The 21,336-nt window shown below is 38.0% G+C and overlaps 1 protein-coding gene across 1 annotated transcript in view; it reads left to right on the top strand.

Annotated features, from left to right (window-relative positions):
* The window catches only part of LOC137176786 (A disintegrin and metalloproteinase with thrombospondin motifs 7), a 91,930-nt gene that overhangs the window by 29,377 nt on the left and 41,217 nt on the right, over window positions 1–21,336 (top strand). The window contains exons 7-10 of the mRNA XM_067582754.1: window positions 120–269; window positions 1,216–1,359; window positions 10,005–10,149; window positions 19,263–19,355. Coding sequence (XP_067438855.1) covers window positions 120–269; window positions 1,216–1,359; window positions 10,005–10,149; window positions 19,263–19,355 — 532 coding nt within the window. The remainder of the gene's footprint in view (window positions 1–119; window positions 270–1,215; window positions 1,360–10,004; window positions 10,150–19,262; window positions 19,356–21,336) is intronic.

Below are 21,336 nucleotides of genomic sequence, written 5' to 3'. Positions count from 1 at the left end.
TTTTTCGTATTATCTGCTCTCCATCACCTCATAATTCAGGTATTCAATGCGTCGCCTTTTCATTTTGCTCTCTGTCTCAACCGATAGTTCACCGACAATCCCCCTTTTTCTTTTCACAGGAAGGACATCTGTGCAGCCATCAACATGCCTTGTGAGACACTGGGTCTGTCCCATGTGGCAGGGATGTGTCAGCCACATCGCAGCTGCAGCATCAGTGAAGACACCGGCCTCCCACTGGCCTTCACTGTAGCACACGAGCTGGGGCACAAGTAAGCGTCCAGTGCACACACACACGCATTATATCACATTATTTCAATTTATGTTCTCATTTTTTAAATAACCAATAGAACAGAAAGATGGATTTTGTCATGTTTCCAATGCCACCATTTAACTGATTAGATAACATAAGTGTAATGCTGTTAAGCTAATAAGCTAAAAGTGTTTCAATCTTAATGAGTTCAGTGAACCGTCAATATCATTTTGAGTCAGACTTGAGCTATTGGATGGTCAAAGTCAAGTCAATTTACTTATAGAACACAATTAAAAATAACAAATGTTGACAAAAGTGCTTAACAGAGAGATGAGAATTACCATCAGATAAAAACACAGACAAGATTATGTGGATCAAAAGAAAATGAATAAAAATAGAAAGTTTCAATAAAATTTTAAAATACAGCAGCATTGCACATGGTGGTGATGAGAATGGCCATGGAGCTATTCTAGTCTTTTCTGTTCTTCAGTTTTTTATTCCTTTTTAATCGATGGTTCGTTCCATTCATTGGATATTATTATATTTAGAGTGTGAGTCTTACTTTTGAGTAACTGAGGTCATCTTTTTCTGTCTGTCTGGGTGAAATTGCACCACAGTCACAGAGGGAATGTGGTGAAAGCAGAACAATAGATGCTGTAATAAAAGTCCTGAAATTACGAATCAGTTGGATAAAACTTTCTCTCCAGCACAGTTTAGCTGATCATGATGTGGTACTGATTTCCTGCTTGTCTCTCACATTAGGGTTCTGTCTGTTTGAACGTGCAGCCACACACGCTGCTGAACCAGTTTATCTAAACTGAACTTCGTGTCTGTTGCTCATTAGTGCTGTTTCATCATAATTATTTCAGCCTCATAATTATCACTTCAGAAATGCGTGCTTGAGGATTTTTGAAGTCACTCTCACTTTAATTGCCCTCTCTGTGGGATCTGCTTCTATGTCACAGCTTTGGGATTCAGCATGATGGCAACGGTAATGACTGTGAACCCATTGGGAAACGACCTTTCGTCATGTCTCCACAGCTCCTGTACGGCACCTCGCTGCCCAGGTGGTCACGCTGCAGCCGCCAGTATATCACCCGCTTCCTTGAGTGAGTGCCACACATGTATTACCTTTTGTACCACGCTGCTTTCTGAAAATATGTCTCTGAGTTTGTTGAAGTTCAAGGTTTTGTGCGCCCACAACGTTCTGAATGCAGCCATGTAATGGTTTTAAATTCAACCAATATATGCAGTTTATGTACACGAAAAACGAAATCACGTTGCGAGTCCTGTGTCACATGGGATCTGGGAGAAAAGGCTGTTGCAGCAGACAACATGATGGATGGTAGGTGTCATACTGGGGCATTCGTGACTTTGCTCATGTAATGACATGTGCATAGAGATAGTTGAAGGATAATACATGACAAGGTGCACGTCCCACAAATTGTAATTGGTGACTCAAGAGATGCAGGGATTCTGCTTTTTTTTTCTCCCGACACCCAATCCAATACCTAAACTCTCATGCATTGATCTGATCAGATACTGTTGATCTGATGTGCTCTATTTTTCTCAAATTCAAAATCTAGATACCAAAACTTTTACTACATGGAACTAATCAGAATCAGTCTTATGTAGGGTATCATGAGGCTGTAATTTCATAATACTTCTTAACTATAAGTGGAGACCTGAATACACCACCATTCTTTTCAGGCTTCATTAACCTTAACCTGAGGACAAACCAGTTAGCAGTTCCTGCTAAAGAACTGGTCTTTTACTGGTCTTTTTTGCACAGAAGCCCCTTTTGAACCACAAAGTTCCAGGATTTTTGCAATCAGAGGAACTAATCTCTGGAATCAAACTAGAAAACATTTAACGCCTTTCCATTTGCGTTTCCACCACATCTGAAGAACTGTTTAGATTATGCAAATTACACCCATGGTGGATTTCGAACAACTTAGGCATTCGAAACACACTGTTCACACATGAGGAAACAACAATACAGCCATCCTGTTGTTTCATTGTATTTACTGTTGCGTGACTCTGATGGTTAGATGTAATGAATGATTAAAAGACTCCAGAGTGCCTGTCTCCACATAAAACAATTTGAAGAGTGTTTGATGGTTATTTACTTCTTTAGAACATAATGTTTTATATGTCCTTTTCACTCACTTTGTTCTCTTTACCGCTGCTCCCTCTCTCTCTCTCTGAGTTCGTCAAAAGTTTCTTGGTTTCCAGGGAAAGCTCCTGCAGTGAGGAGCTGTGAGCAATAGTGATCAGAGCCACTATGGCTGCACTTGTTGTCCTCTGCGTGTCCATACCACAGCTAAAGGCGCCTTTAGACTGTGCAACAACAATTGTAGGTTTATTGCATGTCACATTGTAAGATACCTATAATAAAATCTTGGTTGCAATCTGTGTCAGACTGTGCGATATCAGTATGAGGCATGTCAGATATTGCACTCACTTTATGGTGAATCTTAGCGCTATGATGTAAATACAAAAAAAATTTGCGCTGCTCTGATGTTTTGAAACTACAGCAAAAACACAAACTTTTTTTTTTGTTTCACCTCCATTGTCTTGGTTTTCGTGTGCCATGGACGTATTAAGGAGAATGACCATGTTTTCTCCCTAAACTTTATTTAAAAAAACTGCACTTACAAAATATCCAGCCAGCGGATTCTGTGTCATTTCATGTCGTATTCTGATTGGTTGGTTTGTAGATGTGGGCTGTAGCACCGGTCACTTTATGAGAATTTATCTACAAATTTCTGACACTGTCAGAATTTTGCCTCAGGCTGTCTTTGGTCGCCAAAGCCCCATATCAGTTGTTAGTGGATGTGTCTCACAGTGCGATCTAGCATCACCATTTTGGATTTTACTACATTTCTCTCACAATTGTCAACTTTCATCCGAGGCAGCTCAAATTTGCACAATACAAAGGGGCCTTAAGGGAAAGGGCTGGAAATCTCTCTTCTCTTTAGTGGTGGAACTCGGCTCAGTCAACAGAATCCCTTTCCATCTTCAGAAATCACTTGAGGACGTACCTCTTCCTATAGAACTTACATCTTATATGCTCTTTCTCCATCTCTCAATCCTTAATGTACTAGGCACTTATAATGTTACTGTATGCACCTGCAAGCCTTGTGGCACTTGTGTCAGGTGGAACTAAGTGCTGAGGCACTTCTTCTTGAAGGCCTCTCCTTGATCTACTCTCTAGCTTGTATTGTACATCATTTGTACGTCGCTTTGGGCAAAAGCGTCTGCCTAATTAATAAATGCAAATGTAAATGTGAAAGGCTTTTCTCAGTTTAAGTACATGTTTCTGCAGCATATACATCTCACAAATAAGAAGTGACCTGCTAAACTACGTTTTGTTTTTTTTTTGTGCAACTACAGTTGCATAAGTTCATCTTTAATAAGATGTAATGTCAATATTTTTTTCTGAGCATATCTCATTTTTTGAGCTTGTACTACTGAACATGTAATTAATTTTTCTGGACTGGCCTTGGAGTTACAGTACCGCATTTTGGTGACCACCCAGAATTCATAGAACGGTAGTTACATCTTTAACTCTTGTTTTTGGTGCCAAAGTAACATCATGACCTCAAACAGACCCATGAAAATAACAGAATGACTTTACTGAGCAAAGGATTAAGGTCACTGTTGATTCCTTAAATTTGGTAATTTGAATGTTTGTTCATTTTCAAGGAGTTTAGGAGTTTAAATGCCATTTTTTAGCCTACAGACTGTATGGTTGTAAAAGCATGTAGTTTTATCTATAGTTAGTTTGTTGGTTATTTATCCGTTGTGTCATGCACATACAAGTGTCCAGTTTACATGGACTTACAATACACCAAAATGCAGTTGCAGTGGTGAAACATTTGTCAAACACAGACAAGAACAAAAGTCTTACATCACATTGCAAACAAAGCACTTTCTGTACCATGCTCTACAAATAACATCAACCACACAAAAGGTTCCCTTCCTGAAACACAGCTCAAGTTTCTTATAATCATTCATCCAAGAAAACTCATCAGAAATAAAGAAAAATGTACTAAATATTGTAGCCCTTAAAGTGTTGTATAATGAGCAATAAAAAACACCTTTTCTCTAAACTTCTTATGATTAATTCTTATGTATATGCTTTTATATATCTATCACAGTACTGTGTGTGTGTGTGTGTGTGTGTGTGTGTGCCTGTCTATCAACTACACGATCACTATACAAGTCTCCAGCTGCTACCGTCACTAGCACAGTGAGTCTGGCCTCAACAGGACATGTGTTGAAATGTCTGAAATATTTCACCAGAGTTGCCCCAGTTTCTCAGCTCCAAGCATCTGGAATTCATTTAGTGGGTGTTCAGCTACTTGACAGCATTGGAGCGTCTTGACTCCATTGTGGACAAAACAGGGCCCAGCGGCAATATTTACAACCCGTGGGAGTTTGCAATACAAAGGCCAGTGGTTTTGTGTGTTTGTATGTGCATGTCTGAGTGATGGTAATTAATATGAAGACAGACAGAGAGCTGTCTCGGTCCTGAAAAGCACTACTTTTCACTGTTTCAAATGGAAGTTTGTGTAAAAAATGTGTGGCTTGACTATGTTACATAGGACTATAACTTTAAGCATGCTGGCATGCTAAATTAGCCATAAACTGAAATTGTTACTGTCAGTCCATTCAAAAGTTGTTTATATATTTCAGTTGGACCAAAGCATCAGACAGACTGTCTGCCTACATTCACATGCTGAAAGCCAAGTTGCTACCATGGCTTACAATTAGGGATAGTTAAATTATTCTAATGGACATCTCCTGTAAGAGTACCATCACATAATGAGGAACTAGTTTTCACAGCCAGGAGCCAGAGCTGTGCTTGGTACAGATATCCATGGTGCCCAGTAGATGAGAAAAGATGACGACTTCAGTGATTCCCTGATTTTCATCTAGCGCCACCAGCAGCTCAAAGTTTTCACTTATCCAGTACAACATCTTAACATCTACTAGATGTATTAGCTTAACATTTTGTGCAGAAATTCATGATTCCCAGACAATAAAGCTTTATGTCTGGGGACTTACTAGTCCCAGTACTGAGGTTAACATCTGTGGTTTTAAGTAAAATATGCGACAACTATTGGATGGATTTCCTTTAATTTTGGTGCAATAACCCACGTTTCCTACGGTATAAATTGTAATAACTTCTGTGATCCTCTGACCTTTCATCTAGCGTCGATTATCAGGTCCAATACTTTGGTTTATTTCCTACAAAAATAATGACATTCCCATCAGCCTCAGCTGTACTTTGTATTGAGAGCAAGTTATCAGATATAAGCGTGCCAATATGCTAAACTCAACATGTTAGCATTGTCATTGTGAGCATGTTAGAGTGCTGACTTTAAGTCTTGTTTCCTTGCACAGGTATGGGTTTTATTACTGCTAATAAGTGTAGCAGTGCCACAGACTGAATGGAAATGTTTAATTAATTAAAATCTGTTTACTGCTGACAGAACACAACAGACATGAGACGTCAAAGAAAACAGCCACATTTAATTTGTATGTGATCCAGAATAACTTGTCCTACATTATAACAAAAAGCATTTATGAGAAGCATTTTCAGTGACTGAGGCAAGAAAAGAGATCATGATAATATGATGCCTTATTTCCTAGCCACCCATCCCCATCCCCTTGCTTGCCGTGTCCCTGTTTTTGTTTTCTTTCTTCTTTCATCCTCTTTTTTTCTTGTCTTTTGATCTCTAGCAAGGCACTCCAAAACCGCCAAATCACCATTGATCATTTTCTCCACACACATCTATTGTACAAACTACTGATATGTGTCTTCCTATCTCATTTCTCCCATTTTTTTTCTCTGTTTTATCTCTTTCACTGACTGCAGGACAAGGCTTCTATTGTTGTTGGCCTTAGTTGTCCTGCAGGCTTCTACTGCTTGTGCTGCTTTGGTCCGTAGGTGTTATTTTATGTGGAATGTAGAGGGTCACACTGAGCTGAGTGGTTTAGATATTATCACACAGACAGGCTACACATAAACACTCTTTAATATCCAGAAGAGAATTCCTACAGTAGAAGGCCATAGAGGCCGAGTTGCAAAAAAAAAAAAAGAAAAAACCCGACAACCTAATTTCATGTGAATTTAATTGCTGCTTTGGAGAGCCGTGGAAGCTGCTGAACGGTTCCAGTCAGGAGAATAAATGCAATTTTCATAATTAACCACAACTCATATATTGATTGTGAATTAATTTTGAGGTGTATGGATGGATTCAGGAGACAATTCATTAACGAGCATAAACATTTCCAGGAAAGCTGCCTTTGACAAAGGCTGCAATAGAACCGAATTTGCCCTCTGAGCTTCCTTTCAGTAAAGCCCATGCAGTCCAGAGGCACTCATGGAGAACATTTTAATTGCTGCTGTTCAATAGTCAGTGTGAGGTCATCTCATATTAATGATTTTTGGTAACTGCTAAACAGTCAGCCTCTGTATTATTTAAATCTGATGTGCTGTATATCTTCTTAATATCCTGGTTAACAAACAGGGATAAAGGGTTTTTCTACAGACATGTGATGGAAATTAGAGTGTAGAAGTGTAAAACTTAAAAATGTAAACATTCACATTGTTTAGTGAGTTGGACTAAATTGGACAAATTTTCTGGCAAGACTAACCTGGGGTGAAGTAGTTGTTTATCTCTGACTCATTCTTATGACTGCCTTAGAGTCCACAGTGTGATCACAATATGGCTTCACATGTGGAAGATATTTGATTCCAGTTTGTTTTCAATTTTTTTGGGTCAAAGAAAAAAAAAGGAGAATAAAAGAACACAAAACAAATTTGTACACAGTTTTCAATATAATATTTTTATTGCCACTGTACACACACAATGAACAGAAACATACCGTGTACGTTATTTGTATCTCGTTAGTAGACACACAGCCCACTTATTCGATTTTAGCTTCTCACGGTACGTTTTCAGTCTTTACACTGTGCATTATCAGGGGAATTTAAGACTTACACCATCACTAGGCCTGACTTGATGTTCATTTTCAACAAAGACATATGAACTAAGAACATCTGCACACTTAACACTGTCACCAGTAAGCCGAACTTTTTCCCCACAGCTGTGGAGTGCTGAGAGCCAAAGCTCAATGATGGGTCTTCCACAACATATCAGCTTTATTCAGACCTTTTTTTTTTTTTGCATTTTTCCATGCAATGAAACTTTCTCACATTTAATTCCAATTTGTTATCATCAGGATGATCCATGATCCCAAATAGCATTTTTTAAAATTATTTTTGTGAAACATTATCCCAGATTAAGAAGAGTTTATCGTACAGTCAAACTCACTTGAACTTTCCATCATTTGTACTTGAACATCCCAGTGAGCTCTTTAACACGGTAGCGCCGTCTGTGAATCTGACTTCATAGTCACAGAGGACTTTAACACTGATGTCCAACATTTTTTCACTTCATCACTCTTGTCATAGTAACATTACAGATCAGGACACAACTTTTTTTTTCTCTTTTTGCTGCATGTGAGAAACAAACCTTAATGGACTGACTAAAACAAATAAACTATGACATATGAACATCTTCAGGTGTTATTGTAAATTACATTGAGCTTTACAATGCAGCATTAAAAAAGGTCATGGATATTAATGAAAGTCATATCACGAAACTCACATTTATTTAATTACCACACGCTCATCACAATCCCATCCGAGCTCTCATTATGGAGGTTTGAGTGTAGGCTCATTTTCTAAATGACGGCTCCAAAGGATCAAATGATTCATCTGGACATCAAAGAACTTGGTTCTTTGTTCTAGATGACATTAAACAAGTTCACATTGGAAGGCATTTGATACCAGCTGATACCAACAGGGCCTTTAAAGTGTAATTGTTTGTTTATACAATCTATAAATGCATGCTTTTTCTTTTTTCCAATAGATTTTATGTATGTTGTACAGGCTTATTATTGATATTATGCATTTTTGTCATGTTTACCTCTATGAACTGATTGTCCACACAGCTGCATCACAGGAAATAATACATTGTTTCATTTGTGCATGTACATTTAGCAAGTTATACATTATTAAAATGCTGTTGAGTTATTTTTTACTGTGTTCTCATGTATCCTTGAGGTAATACAATGTGATGTTAATATATATTAACCTAATGAAACAATGTCGTGCTGGATTAGAGCATCTACCATATACAATAAATGCAAGATAAGAGTGAATAGGAAGCTGAATATTATTCCTTTCATCAGTACAGATCACAGCCTTGTTACATTGAAGGAAATGAAACCCACTTATCCTCATCATTATATTCCTTCCCATAGCCAACCAGTCTATTAATATAACAGCGTGATACCATGAATTCATTTTCCTGGAAGAGTCCATTATAACAGAACATATTGGCCCCCAGTATTTTTTAATTGTTTTATCTATTATGGCCTCCCAAAGATTGAAATTGTGACCTTTCAATCAAAGCATTCCCTTCAAGCCAGTCAGTTTAATTTATGCCAGAACATGGAGCCAAAATACACAAGCTCTAATTACAGCCCTGCTATTAACTAGTCAGAGGAAGTGGTATGAATAGCTGTAAAAGCTTCTGGTCAACTTTAATTTTATTGGTAAGTTATAAAAACGTTTCTGATTAGATGATTACATTTTCTATATTTTTTTGTGTTTTTACATGTTTGTTTCCAAATGTCATGGTGTGCTATTGAATATACTAGCCTAGGAATAGTTCTTACTACATAAGGATTACTGTTAAAGTGGTAATTCACCCTTTTAATGTTTTACTTTAGCAATAAGAGATTAGGGGAGGCTGGTATTTGGATTTTGTATAGTCCAATATCACAAATCAAAAATTTGCCTCAGGTGGCTTTACAATCTGTGCAGCAATACAACATCCTCTTTTCTTAGACCCTCAGTGCGTATAAGGAAAAACTCCCCAAAAAACCTTTAACAGGGAAAAAAATAAGAAAAACCATAGGAGGAGCAACAGAGGAGGGATCCTTCCTCCCTCAATGGATGTTGCAAGTACAGAAGAGATCAGATAGCAAAATTTCAGAAATACAATATGGAAAAACAGGATGACAAAATAATATATGAATTAGAAGAATGTCAAGCAACTTCCAGTGGTAAGTGGTATGAATAGCTTTAGTTTCTTGTCAACTGGATTGTTATTTCAGCAGTTATTAAAACTTTTCTGCTTTGCTTTGCATTTACTGCTCTTATTTGGCGTAAAAGTGATAATTCAACTCGTTAATGTTTTATTTTAGCACTAAAAGATCATTGCTGAAGTGTTGGTCCATTACTCTTTCCAGATTGTGGGGAAGCTGTCGTTTTGATTTTCTTTTGACAAAAATTCTTGGTGCATTTTAATTTTTTGTCTTTTCCACTATGAAAGCTGTCACTGGCCACGTCTGCAAATATTACTATTCTATGATTTATTCTAAGCAAACCCTGTTGCTTCTGCCAGAAATGTCAGTACATTACAAGATTGCTACAGAATATTTCCTGGAAAAGACCTACCTGTATTTAGGTGTTAAGAATAACAAAGAATAACAGTCAACAGCAGATAAAGTAGAAAATTGTTAGATCATTTTTGCAGATTGTTACTTTTAAAAGAAACTCTTTGTGTGTATGCCACAGAGGCCTTTATGAAGTGTGCTCAGAGGACTGTTTGTTTTTCTCTATTTCTTTTTTTAACTATCCACCTCTTTCCTTAACCTCCCATTACAGCCGCGGTTGGGGTTGGTGCCTTGATGATGCCCCTGTGAAGGATAAACTGTCTCTAAACTCAGTGCTTCCTGGAGTTCTGTACAGCGCTGCACATCAGTGCCGGCTACAGTATGGATCTGGGTCCCTGCTCTGCGATGACATGGACGTAAGGCTCTCTAGAACAACAAATACATCAAATCTCCTGTATTCTCTGAACTTTTTTCTTCTTTTGTACTCATTTGCTCTTTTCTCTTGCTTTCTTTTGTTGTCGTTTTCTCCCACATATCCTTGGTTTGACCCTAAGCTGTCATAACAACATTTTTTCTATCCATCCCCACAACATCTTCCATTCCTCCCTGATCCCATTCTGTCTTCAGTATGTTTGGCTACTTTACCATCTGTTGTACCATGTTGCTCATATCCTCTGGAGTACATCAATTCCACACAGCTTGAAGATTATGCTTTTGTTGTCATACAATTTATACAACAAAGTGCTGGTTGCCGTTTAGTCTTATTCCACTTGGAAAAGTAGCAATTAAACCATTACAGTCATACCATTTGAAAAGCCACAAGACAAACAAGTGTTTGAAAAAACTACATCTTAATTCAAATTATTGAGTGACTCATTAGAGTTATTGAGTCATCGACCTTATAATCAAACAATATCCTGCAGGAGTCCAGAACACAATGTTAATTACAGTAGAGGTCAATGCCCTTTCTTATTGAGTCTTTACACATGACTTCTGCAATCTGCTCTGTCCACAAAATGCACTGCATGGATTATTTTAATATATCCTGGGACTGATGACATCTTTTTTATCATGGATGGACAACATGCGAGCAGATAAGGTGCAGGATTACTGTCAGCAAACCTGTTGTCCAGCTTCCACCATGTTTGCACATTAATATGTGGTCATTACTCATGTGGTCCTTATCACCACTTGAACACACCTGCTGACTGGCTCCACAGTGAATTATGTCTCCAGGATTCCTGCCTCTTCAATAATGATTCAATGCACAAATTATGTCTATTTACAATATTTTTACCAGTCATAGTTCACATGCTAGGTTTGTATAAAAATATCTTCATGCTAGTGCCACAACGGTAAGTGAGTTTCAGCACTAGTACCAACACATACTATATAAGCAGTATATGAATTACAGTACATGTATTGGTCCGTACATGGATTAAATATTTTAAGCAATTATTGCTTGACACAGAAGGATGATCACTATATAAATTTATTTGTGAAAACAATGCCAAGTGTCAAAGACATTTCCAAACAGCATGAAGGAACAATATCAGAAAATGACAAAAATAAAAACAAAAACATGCTAATATGTGCTATTTTACCATTAGCAGTTCTTAACGATATTAATTCAGATACCACCTTAACAGTGGAATATGGCTTTTTAAATATTCAATCTTTGAGCAGCAAGTCTTTTAACTGTAATGATCTCATCTCACAATCTTACATCTCACCATCGAGGCCACCACAGTTAACACATCCTATTTTTTATAAACCTAAACAGAATGGAAACAGAGGTGGACAGTAGCTCTGACTTTTGTGATAATTGTAAGACTGTGTTGAAGGCTGCATTCAGACTGACAGTATCTCAGCATTAGCAGACTGTAAGAGGCTGCATTCCTGTGAGTGCTTTGCTAAGTAAATAGTACAACCTCTGATCTGTAGCCAGTAGGATTTTGTTTTGCCTCACATTGAAGTACCTCTCAGCGGTTGTCTGAGGACTAAAGTATGTTCTTTCCACCTTGATTATAAGAAGCACTTTTTGATCACAAGTCAAGGATTTCATTACCATTACTGAATGTTTAACAAAGACAATTAGCATTTCACTGAACAGATTCCGAAGCAAAACCCTACTTTTGTGTGTTTCTTCGAACACGTTGATAGAGTTACGTTACTCACAGTTTGAGCACGTCTACAGCTTGGATCGGGATGAAACTCTCCTGGATCAGTACAAAAGATGAACAACTATGTTAGAAAATATCTGCTTCTTTGATTAAAAAGTCAAAGGTACAAGACTGTGTACATAAAGATTTTGGGGCAGAAGTTAAGTATGGCTCCCAATGTGCATTTCGGGAAGAAACAGCAAATCATCAAGCTTAATAGTCATGTACACCTCTAATGGCGGGCCTGAGCCAAAGATGACAGTGTTGAGAAAGCTGAATCAGTTCAAGTGTCATTTCTTGCCAAAAATTTAAGACGAAACATGTTTTCTCAGAAACAAAGTTGAAATAATTGAAGCAGGTGGTCATAATTTAAACCTATAGGATCGCTACATTATCTAGGAGAGTCGTTATCGTAAAAGAAGATTTTTAAATGGGAATACAGAATGGGGGAAAAAACGTATGCGGAACCAGTGGCCCCCCACTTTACAACTCTATACGTGTCAAATCTCTTAAAATATCTACAGGCAGCTCAGCTTGGCCAGACAAACTGCCTTCCCTTTTTTAGCACAGGAAACCCCCCTCTCCTCATTCATTAATTCTAGATGACATGAACTAGATTTAAACTCACCGCTTAAGCAAAACTGACATCTTGCTGTGTAGCTGGCGGTGGTGCACAACATGGCATGAGGCAATTACAGAGATTCAGGGGAGTTTAACAAGCAGATGATTAACAAGTCTCAGTGTTTGATCTCACTGCTCAAGAATCAGGTATAGATTCAATGCACACACATTCTTTAACACATGATTTTCATATATTGACTCCTTATGGGGAGTTTCTCCTGCTTTATGTATGTGATTAAATCCTCTCTTTACCCAAAGCTTTGTGGCTGAAATGTTTGTAAGACCCCTGTGTGTTATGGCTAGGAGCAGATATAAATAATTTATATACTGCACAGCTCATGGGGCGAGAGCAATAGGAGCAGCGGAAGATTAGATAGATGGAGACCACACACGTATTTTTCCAGCAGCAATGTATTTCACTGAGAGCAGCCATATAATACACTTTGTTACCACATGTGCCGCTTTTACAAGCAGCTCCCCCACAATAGAAAAACAACCGTGGGATGCGTACAGATATACAGCACCATCGGCCTGCTCCTTTTAAAATCCACAAATTCAAGAAAACTCAATCCAGTCACAGCTTCCCCCTCACATATTTTGTTGAGTGAGAAATGTTGATGAGAAGAGCTGTGTATGTCTTGGGGTGGGTCCATTTTCCCTGTAAACAAACAGAGTTATATTCACATTTGGTGGTTCTCACCAAAACGCTTTGCATGAATCCTTGAGGCCCAACGTACGTGTTAAATACTTTCCCTTCTTCATAACACATTTCCACAGCCAATATTTATACTTTTCGTCATTAATCCTGTATTTTTTACATCCATGTTTACATTATATGGCAGTCTTCTTTGTCATTTTCTAGCACATTGCTACATTTCGTGGCATGTTGCCACCATCAGCTATCGAGTTGTCATTTCACACCCATCATTTGATAAACATGATAAACACTTGATAAACATTTGGTAAACACCAGTTTTTTAGGTAAACCATTCTCCAATTGACACGGTCTTTCTCTTTCATCTAGTTTCTTCCGTCCACCTACTTCTTCATGTTTCATGGCCAGCTTCCACTCCACATTAGCAGTCGGCTGGATTTATAGCATCAGCCACATGCGCACAAGTAGAACATGAGATACAAATAAAACAGGAAATGACTCATAAATGTATTCCTTCATAGAAGAGAATTCTTTTATTGTAATTGCACAGACTACAATGAAATTGAGTAGCAATCCTGACTCTCACACACAACAAACAGCAATTAAAAATAGACAAGAGTTAAAACGAGCTAAATATAGAAATAAAATATACATATTTCCTGTAACTTGTAAAACAGCAAGATATAAAACAATGAGATAAAAAAGGAAAATCATTAGCAGCTGAGATATTGCACATTTGCTGAATTGCAGCAGTCCTTTATACAAGTAGTGCAGTTAGGAAAATGTACATACAAAGGTGCTGTTGGCATGTAGACATTTGTACAGTTTTGTATAAATGTAACTCTTAAGTATTGTAGTGCTGATAACCACACAGTCATTGTCAGCATCTGGCAGTGTTCAGTTCTCACATGGCTCTGGGGTAGAAACTGTTCTTAAGTCTGTTTGTCTGTGATTTGGTGGACCTGAAGCATCTACCAGAGAGCAGCAGGTCAAACAGATGATGTTCAGGGTGAGATGGGTTTTCTAGTATGTTGGCTGCTCTATGGAGGCAGCGAGAGCTGAATAAACAGCCGATGATCTTCTGGGCGGTATTGTTGACCCCCTGAAGTGCTCTCCTGTCCGCTGCTGAGTGCCATTAATGGTCACAATCTACAAAGGATACCTTTTTAAAATTGAATATTTGTAATCACAACATCTGACAGATGACAGGTCTGCTGTTTTCAGTAATATTGTAAAACAAATCCTCCAAATTAAACAACCTAATACATCGTTTGACTATGTGCACTCCAGAACGACACATAGGAGCATTTTCTAATCTAGTGCCCCTGTCAGCAGTCATTTGTTACAAACCACTTTTGAAAAATAATTGTGTTTCTTTATGCAGCAATGCCCAGGTTAAGGTCTGGGTAGATTTAGACACAAAAACACTTGGTTAGGTTTAAGGAAAAATCATAATTTGGGTTAAAATGATCACTTTGTTAAAGGCATACTATGCAGGATTTGGAAGTGTAGACTCACACAAAAATAATCCCCCGAAATCATCACTTATGACCAACTTGAAGTGTGAGGTCATGTATGTATCTATAGAGACCACACCCTCTGCCTGTATTTTCTTTTTTTTTGGAACATTTTGCTGTTTTCAAGACATTTCTGGGCGTTAACCTTTGGGCAAAAGAACAGAAGGTCATTCCGACATTATGATCTAATGATCTAGAGTGTAAATACAACTCAACACAAAAACCTAAGAAATGCATGACAAATGTTTAGGAAGAATTCCAACTGAAAGGCTTTTCATTTGAAACAAATGTCACTACATTTAATACCTTGGCAGAGTGCAGAATATTTTACTGTTTATCTCACTTCTTAGTAAATTAATTAATTTATTCTAGATAACAACCATCTGCAAATCAAGTGCAATCAGTTTTTCCTATTAATTGTGCATACAGTATGCCATCTCTTTACATATATTTTATAGTCTTATTGAATTAAAGCTTGCTTTGGTTTTTAAATTTACCTCCAAACTTGAGTTTGTTCCAGAAACTACAACTAAACTACTATTCTCACATTCACACAAAGCACAAACCAGGAACCAGAAATTTCAAATGCATGCCATGATGATGATTATGTCCATAATAATAGCTTGCAGCCCTCTTGCACACTTCTGCCCTTCAGCCATTGCTGCACACCCTCAACTGTTCTTGCTGCAGCTTCAGGAAATGGATTTAAGTCACTGGTTTGATACCATTTTATATATCAATGTTCTACCTCAAAAGTGTGTAGGAAAATGCCAAAAATACTGTATGTCAACAAAGAATAAGGGGAAAGCCATTTGAACGCAAAAGTAAACTTTCTGCCTTATTCATTGTATCAAGAGTTTATCATTTCTTTCCATTTACAAGTAGTCTGTAAGGGCAGAAATCCATTCAAAACCTTTGGAAAAAAGACGTGAAGAATTGTTGTGGTCCTTCATGTTTGATCAATAGTTATTAATTGGTTAATGTATTGCACCTGTGCACTCAATGGTCTCAATCAAATACTGTTTTACCCGTTGTTGTGTGAACCCAAAACTCCAGACTAAAGCTCTATGTGATGACTTTTTCACAATAAAATATTTACTTTGAATTCATCTCAGTGTTGTATTAGACAGATGTAATGCAGGTTTTTGCTTTTAACTAAAGACCCTTCAGAAATGCTCATTCTGATCTGCTGTGTGCTGGGTATTACACCAGGATGAAAATGTTGTGCTACCCAAGATTATAATGCATTCGTCAATAATTAACAGAACTGATAAAATAAAAAGGTTTTGGGGCGCTCTGGTGGCTCAATGGTTAAGCTGTATTATACCACATAACTGATACGTCCACGGTTCATTGGAGGTCATACTCCTCTCTTTCCCCCTGTGTTTCCTGTCTCTCTCCATTGACTCGAATGCAGGCAAAATAAAATCTTAAAAAAACAAAACAAAACATGTTTTCTCGATCAAGGCAGCACACATGTGAACTGTCTTGTGTAAAAGGAAGACAGATGTGAATTGTGACCATCTAAACAGGTGCTGCTCTTAATGCCAAGTTTCACATTGAGATTTAAACATTACATTGACATTAGCTTTGTTAACCTGTATAACCTTCCACATCTACATACACTCCAAGGGCTACACTTCATCAGCTCAGCACAGCATCAGTGGCACATTTGTGTCTTTGGTTAAAGGAATTTCGTAAGTTGCTTGAAACCTGGGTGATTTGGGGACTATGGAGGGTTTGTCTATTGATTGGTTTGTTTTTACATGCGATGCAGCCAGAGGATGATGTCAGGGCAAGCCCTGTTAAACCTCCTGACAGAGGTGGCTCAGCTAGCCATCTGTAAGGCCAGGAAAAATCAGATAGAGGTTACGGGCTAGGTTAACCATCTTTACATCAAAATTCCTGTGGAGTGTGTTGTTCCATCACTGTGACCTTTCCATTTCTTTTGAAAGTTAATCTCTGCTTTGAGAATTTTGTATGATTTTGTATGATATTGTATGATTTCCCAGCCTTTATGCTATCTGAAACAAACACTGGAGATTATTAATTGTAAAAGAAGTTAAATAATGCACACAAATCACTGCTAATTATTGCATTCAGAAAGTTCAAATGGTCAAATCATTTACATTATTCTAATCTACAGGATGAAGATTTGGTCCAAAATGCAAAATGTCCTCCACATATTCATCAGAAATGTCAAACAAAACAACAAGAATGGGCCTAGACCATTGTACCAATCTGCCCGAGAACTCCTTGATAAACAGTGCATTTGACCTTTTGGTGTTATCAGTTTTCCCAGACACACGTTTTAACAGTGTGGGAAATAAACACTTTCTCATTTGTCTCTTCATTCATTATTGCAACAAATATAATAAGCCAGACCTTTTTCTGTCTTTTTAACACCTCACAGATCTGGTATTGCTGTCGAACAGGGGATAAAAAAGGCAGTGCATATCTGCTTTGCCGTTTTGAATCTACAGACAGGTTTCAAAGATTTGTTCAAAACAATATTTAATGCATGAGCTGTTACCTGTGATTACATCAGGCACACAGTTCAGTCAGAAATTATTAGGAAAGTGACACCTTTGTTGACTTGTACTGCAGCACATTTGATTTTAAATTAAACAATGACCTTATGTTTAAAAGGAATAGTTCCATATTTCAGCTTTCTTGCAATGAGTGAGATGAGAAGATCAATACCTGTCTGTGCACTAAATATGGAAGTAAAGGCCACAAGCGATTAGCTTAGTTTGGCATAAAGACTGGAATTGTGGGGTAACAGCTAGCCCGACTCTGTCCAAAGGTTAAAAAAAATCAGCTCTCTACTCAAAGGGGAAATACCATCTATTTTGTGATTTTCTGTTATTTGTAATATTGTTATGATGTTGGATGTCGGTTAAACATGGTCAAAGGTCCAAAACTTGAGGTGAACATATGTAAAAAATGCTCCATGTAAGTTGAAAGCCAGGGCTTCAGTCTGCTCTGAATGCTTCCCTTGCAAAGTTTCCTCTCCTTCCTCCTTGTCGTGATGACACCAGATTGTTCGTGCATGCCCATAAATGGCTGTCCTGTAGCCTTTGTTGCTAATATTTTGGATTGTTTGGGCTCAAACATGTACAGATGTATTTGAGAGGGTTCAATTTCGAGTAAAGAACAAGCAAAAATGACATCCAACTCCTACTGTTTGTTTACATAGCTTCGAAGGAACAGCTTCTGGAAGCTAACCAATCAGAACACATCTAAAAGCAGCTAAAGCAGCCAGTTTTTCAGACAGAGGCTGAACTGAGGGGCTGCATAAAGGGTCAGTATAAGATATATAAGGAGTTTGCAAATCATGTAAAGATATTTCAGTAGAGCCCCAGAATATAAATATAGATTTGGAAATGCGCATTATATGTCCCCTTTAACACATTATATCTTGTTTGTTTAATGTTTACTGTACAAAAAACAAAGTGGAGTCTTGCTGTTACCACGAGGTTGCCAGGCAACCAGCAGAGACTCCAGGAAGTCACTGCTCGCTCCGTAAAACACCAACTTGGTCAGATTAAACAAGCAATATATATTGTGTTCATTTGTGAGCGTTAGAGGTGCTGGTCAATACTAGGCTAGCTGTCTCCCCTGTTTACAGTATTAACGCTAAGCTATACTTCTGGTGATAGCTTCACATTTAATCTACAGATATGAAGAGTGGTATCAATTTTCTCATCTAACTCGGCAAGAAAGCGAATGGGTGTATTTCCCAAAATGTCAAACTATTGCTTTAAAGTGCAGATTTAAATTTCAGCTTTCTGTGTGTAAAGATACACTTTACACACAGAAATGTCTTCAAAATCAGCATTTTTGAACTAAAAAACAACTTACTATGGCTACTGAACACTAGGATAAGAAATTAGATTAGAATTCAGCAGATATTGCCAAAGGCTGTCATTTCATGTAGAAGCGTCTTACTGTGATGGTTTTCTGGGAGATGGGGGATGCTGACTGTAATGCGTATCTGATCTGCTGTGTCTGAAGAGATGACACGTCTTATCACACAGAGCAAGAACACAGAGCAAGAACAAACAGGAGGCTTCGCGAGTGGGGATATGTTTCATCCATCAATATTAATGACATCATTTTGTACTTGTACTGCTGAATCCAGGCAATTTAATCAGACAAATACTGTGAGCAAACATGCAGGAGCAAATCTGTATTGTCAGATGAGAAAATTAGACAAAGATCCATAGTACTTATGATATTTATCACTTAAAACTCCAGCAGAAACAGTTAAGAACTGGAGGATATCGTGCATTATTTATTTGTAATGCAAAATGTTAAAACTCTGCTTTTGATGGTATTTCATCACCATTTATGCTGTATATTATTCAATACTCGTGTTTTCATTTCATTTAAGTTCGTGTAGCCTTCATTGCTCGCTAGACCTTCTCTCCTCTGGCCTTCTACGGCATCTCTCTCCTCTTGATTATTTTCATTCTGTACTTCCATTCTGTATTTAGTGATAATAACCAACAACAGCATGTTTGAAAGGCACGTTGTGGCAGTAAGATATTTCTCTCTCTCTGCTTTCCTAGAACGTATGCAGCACTCTGTGGTGCACTGTGGGAACAACCTGCCACTCAAAGCTAGACGGGGCTGCGGATGGGACCAATTGTGGCGAGGACAAGGTGAATCTTCCATTTCAGGAGACGTGGATTGTTATAAGGATGCAGGTTTTGATTTCTTCAGGGAAGTGCTTTGACATTGAGGGCCCTATTTTAATGATCTAAAACGCACGGTCTGAAGCACAAGGCGCAAGTGCATGTAGGGTGTGTCCGAATCCACTTTTACTATTTCAACGGTGGAAAAAACTGTCAATGCACCAAGTGCATGGTTCAAAGGGGTTGTCCTTAGTCTCTTAATTAAAGTGTGTTTTCGGCGTAACGTGCAATAAACCAATCAGAGTGTCATCTCCCATTCTCTATAAAAGCTAGGTGCGCTCGCACCTCAGCAGATTGCTATTATGATGGCGCATTTGCCAAGTAGTAAGAAAGAGCACTTCACTGCAGAGGAAACGGATCTGCTTGTGCACGAAGTGAAAGCACACAATCCATAACGAGCACACTGGCCCCTTCTGCTCCTGGAGCCTCCAGTGGCCAGTTTCAGACCACCAGTTTAAGATCCTGTTCATTAACTTGTTGTAAATGTATTTTCATTTGGTTTTTGAAAAGGTTCTTTTTTTTTTATTACAGCTTTGGTTTCTTTAAAATCGTTTTGTTCAGTCATGGAGTAACAGATAAAATCAGCTGGATTTTAATTGCCTGGAACCTGATTGCTTTACTCTCAAAAATCTTAAAGAATATTTGTTAAATATTGTTCAAAAATTAAATCATTAATTTTAATCATTTAAAGAATCATCAACACAGTTATCAGGACTTGATTAGCTCTCCAAGGTGCTGATCCTGCTGTTGGCAGCAACTAGAAACAGTCCAGATTTATTTTCTTCATTAGTTTAATCATTGTTGTCATCTCATTTATTTCCTCATGTCCTCTTGTATTGATGCAGCAGGAAAGTCAATCTGTGTCTGAGCCGCTGTTGTTCATCTGTTTAAATACCTACGTGTATTGCCACGATTTGGTCAAATAATTAGACAATTTTATCCGTCATTGCTGCGACTAGTTAATTCTGATAAATATTATGACTAAGTATTATGACATGTATTTTTTAAATTATGCTCATGTACACAATAATAATCTTTAACATTGTAAGCCTTTTATTTGTAATCTATTGCATGTCTGTGCGCTGCTGCGTGTCCTCGGTGTGTAACAAGCACTCATCTATGTAGGCGCATATTACTTGTTTCTTGATAATGCGCCCTTAAAATAACAATGAAACATCGTGCCATTGACTTCAGACCAGGTTTTTGTTGGTCAATAGTGCAATCGCTCTCTGCTGCCTCAAGATAGCAATGCGCCAACAATGCGCCTGACCACACCTCATTTTAAGACCAACACGCCCATGGGCGCTCTGATGGGCAAAAGTGCATTTGCTATTTAAACAATGTGGGTGCTGGACGGGAAAATGACAACTGCATCTGTCTTAAACTAACAAAGACACTTGCGTTGCGCTTGGTGCCACTTTGCGCCGGGTGTAAGATAGGGCCCATAGTGTTTTAGTTAATGGGAGTCATTCCTGTCTGCAGTATTTATTTTTACAAGTTTGATGTGACTAAGATCATAGAAGTCAACATGTGGAAGGGCTGGTGCAAGACTTCAGGGACCTCAGTGGAATATGATCCTGCAAACCTGTGTAAAGAGAGGACTTTCAGTGATTAAATTATTGCAGGCCAGCGTTCCTTAATAAAGATAAGTTAAACCAATAGATATTAGCTTTTTGCAGATACTGTATATTGTATCGATGTATATGTCAGCTGATAAGTAACAACGACTGACAGTACAGAAGTGCCAAAAATATTGTCACCACAACAAAGGTTGTCCACCAGAGAGCTGTGACAAGTTTATTTTTTAACTGCAAAATGTTCTGCATAGAACATATCTCACAATTTAAGGGATCCCTATCAAAAAGGTTTGTGTGCGTTATGTGTTTATGTAAAAAAGAATATCAGGCAATATATCTCATAGACCTCTCTTGCAATTATTGGTATTGGC

The sequence above is a fragment of the Thunnus thynnus genome, chromosome 1, assembly GCF_963924715.1.
Source record: "Thunnus thynnus chromosome 1, fThuThy2.1, whole genome shotgun sequence".
NCBI classification, from domain to species: Eukaryota; Metazoa; Chordata; class Actinopteri; order Scombriformes; family Scombridae; genus Thunnus; species Thunnus thynnus.
Note: the sequence above shows the minus strand (reverse complement) of the source record. Positions and strands in the feature narration are given on the sequence as shown.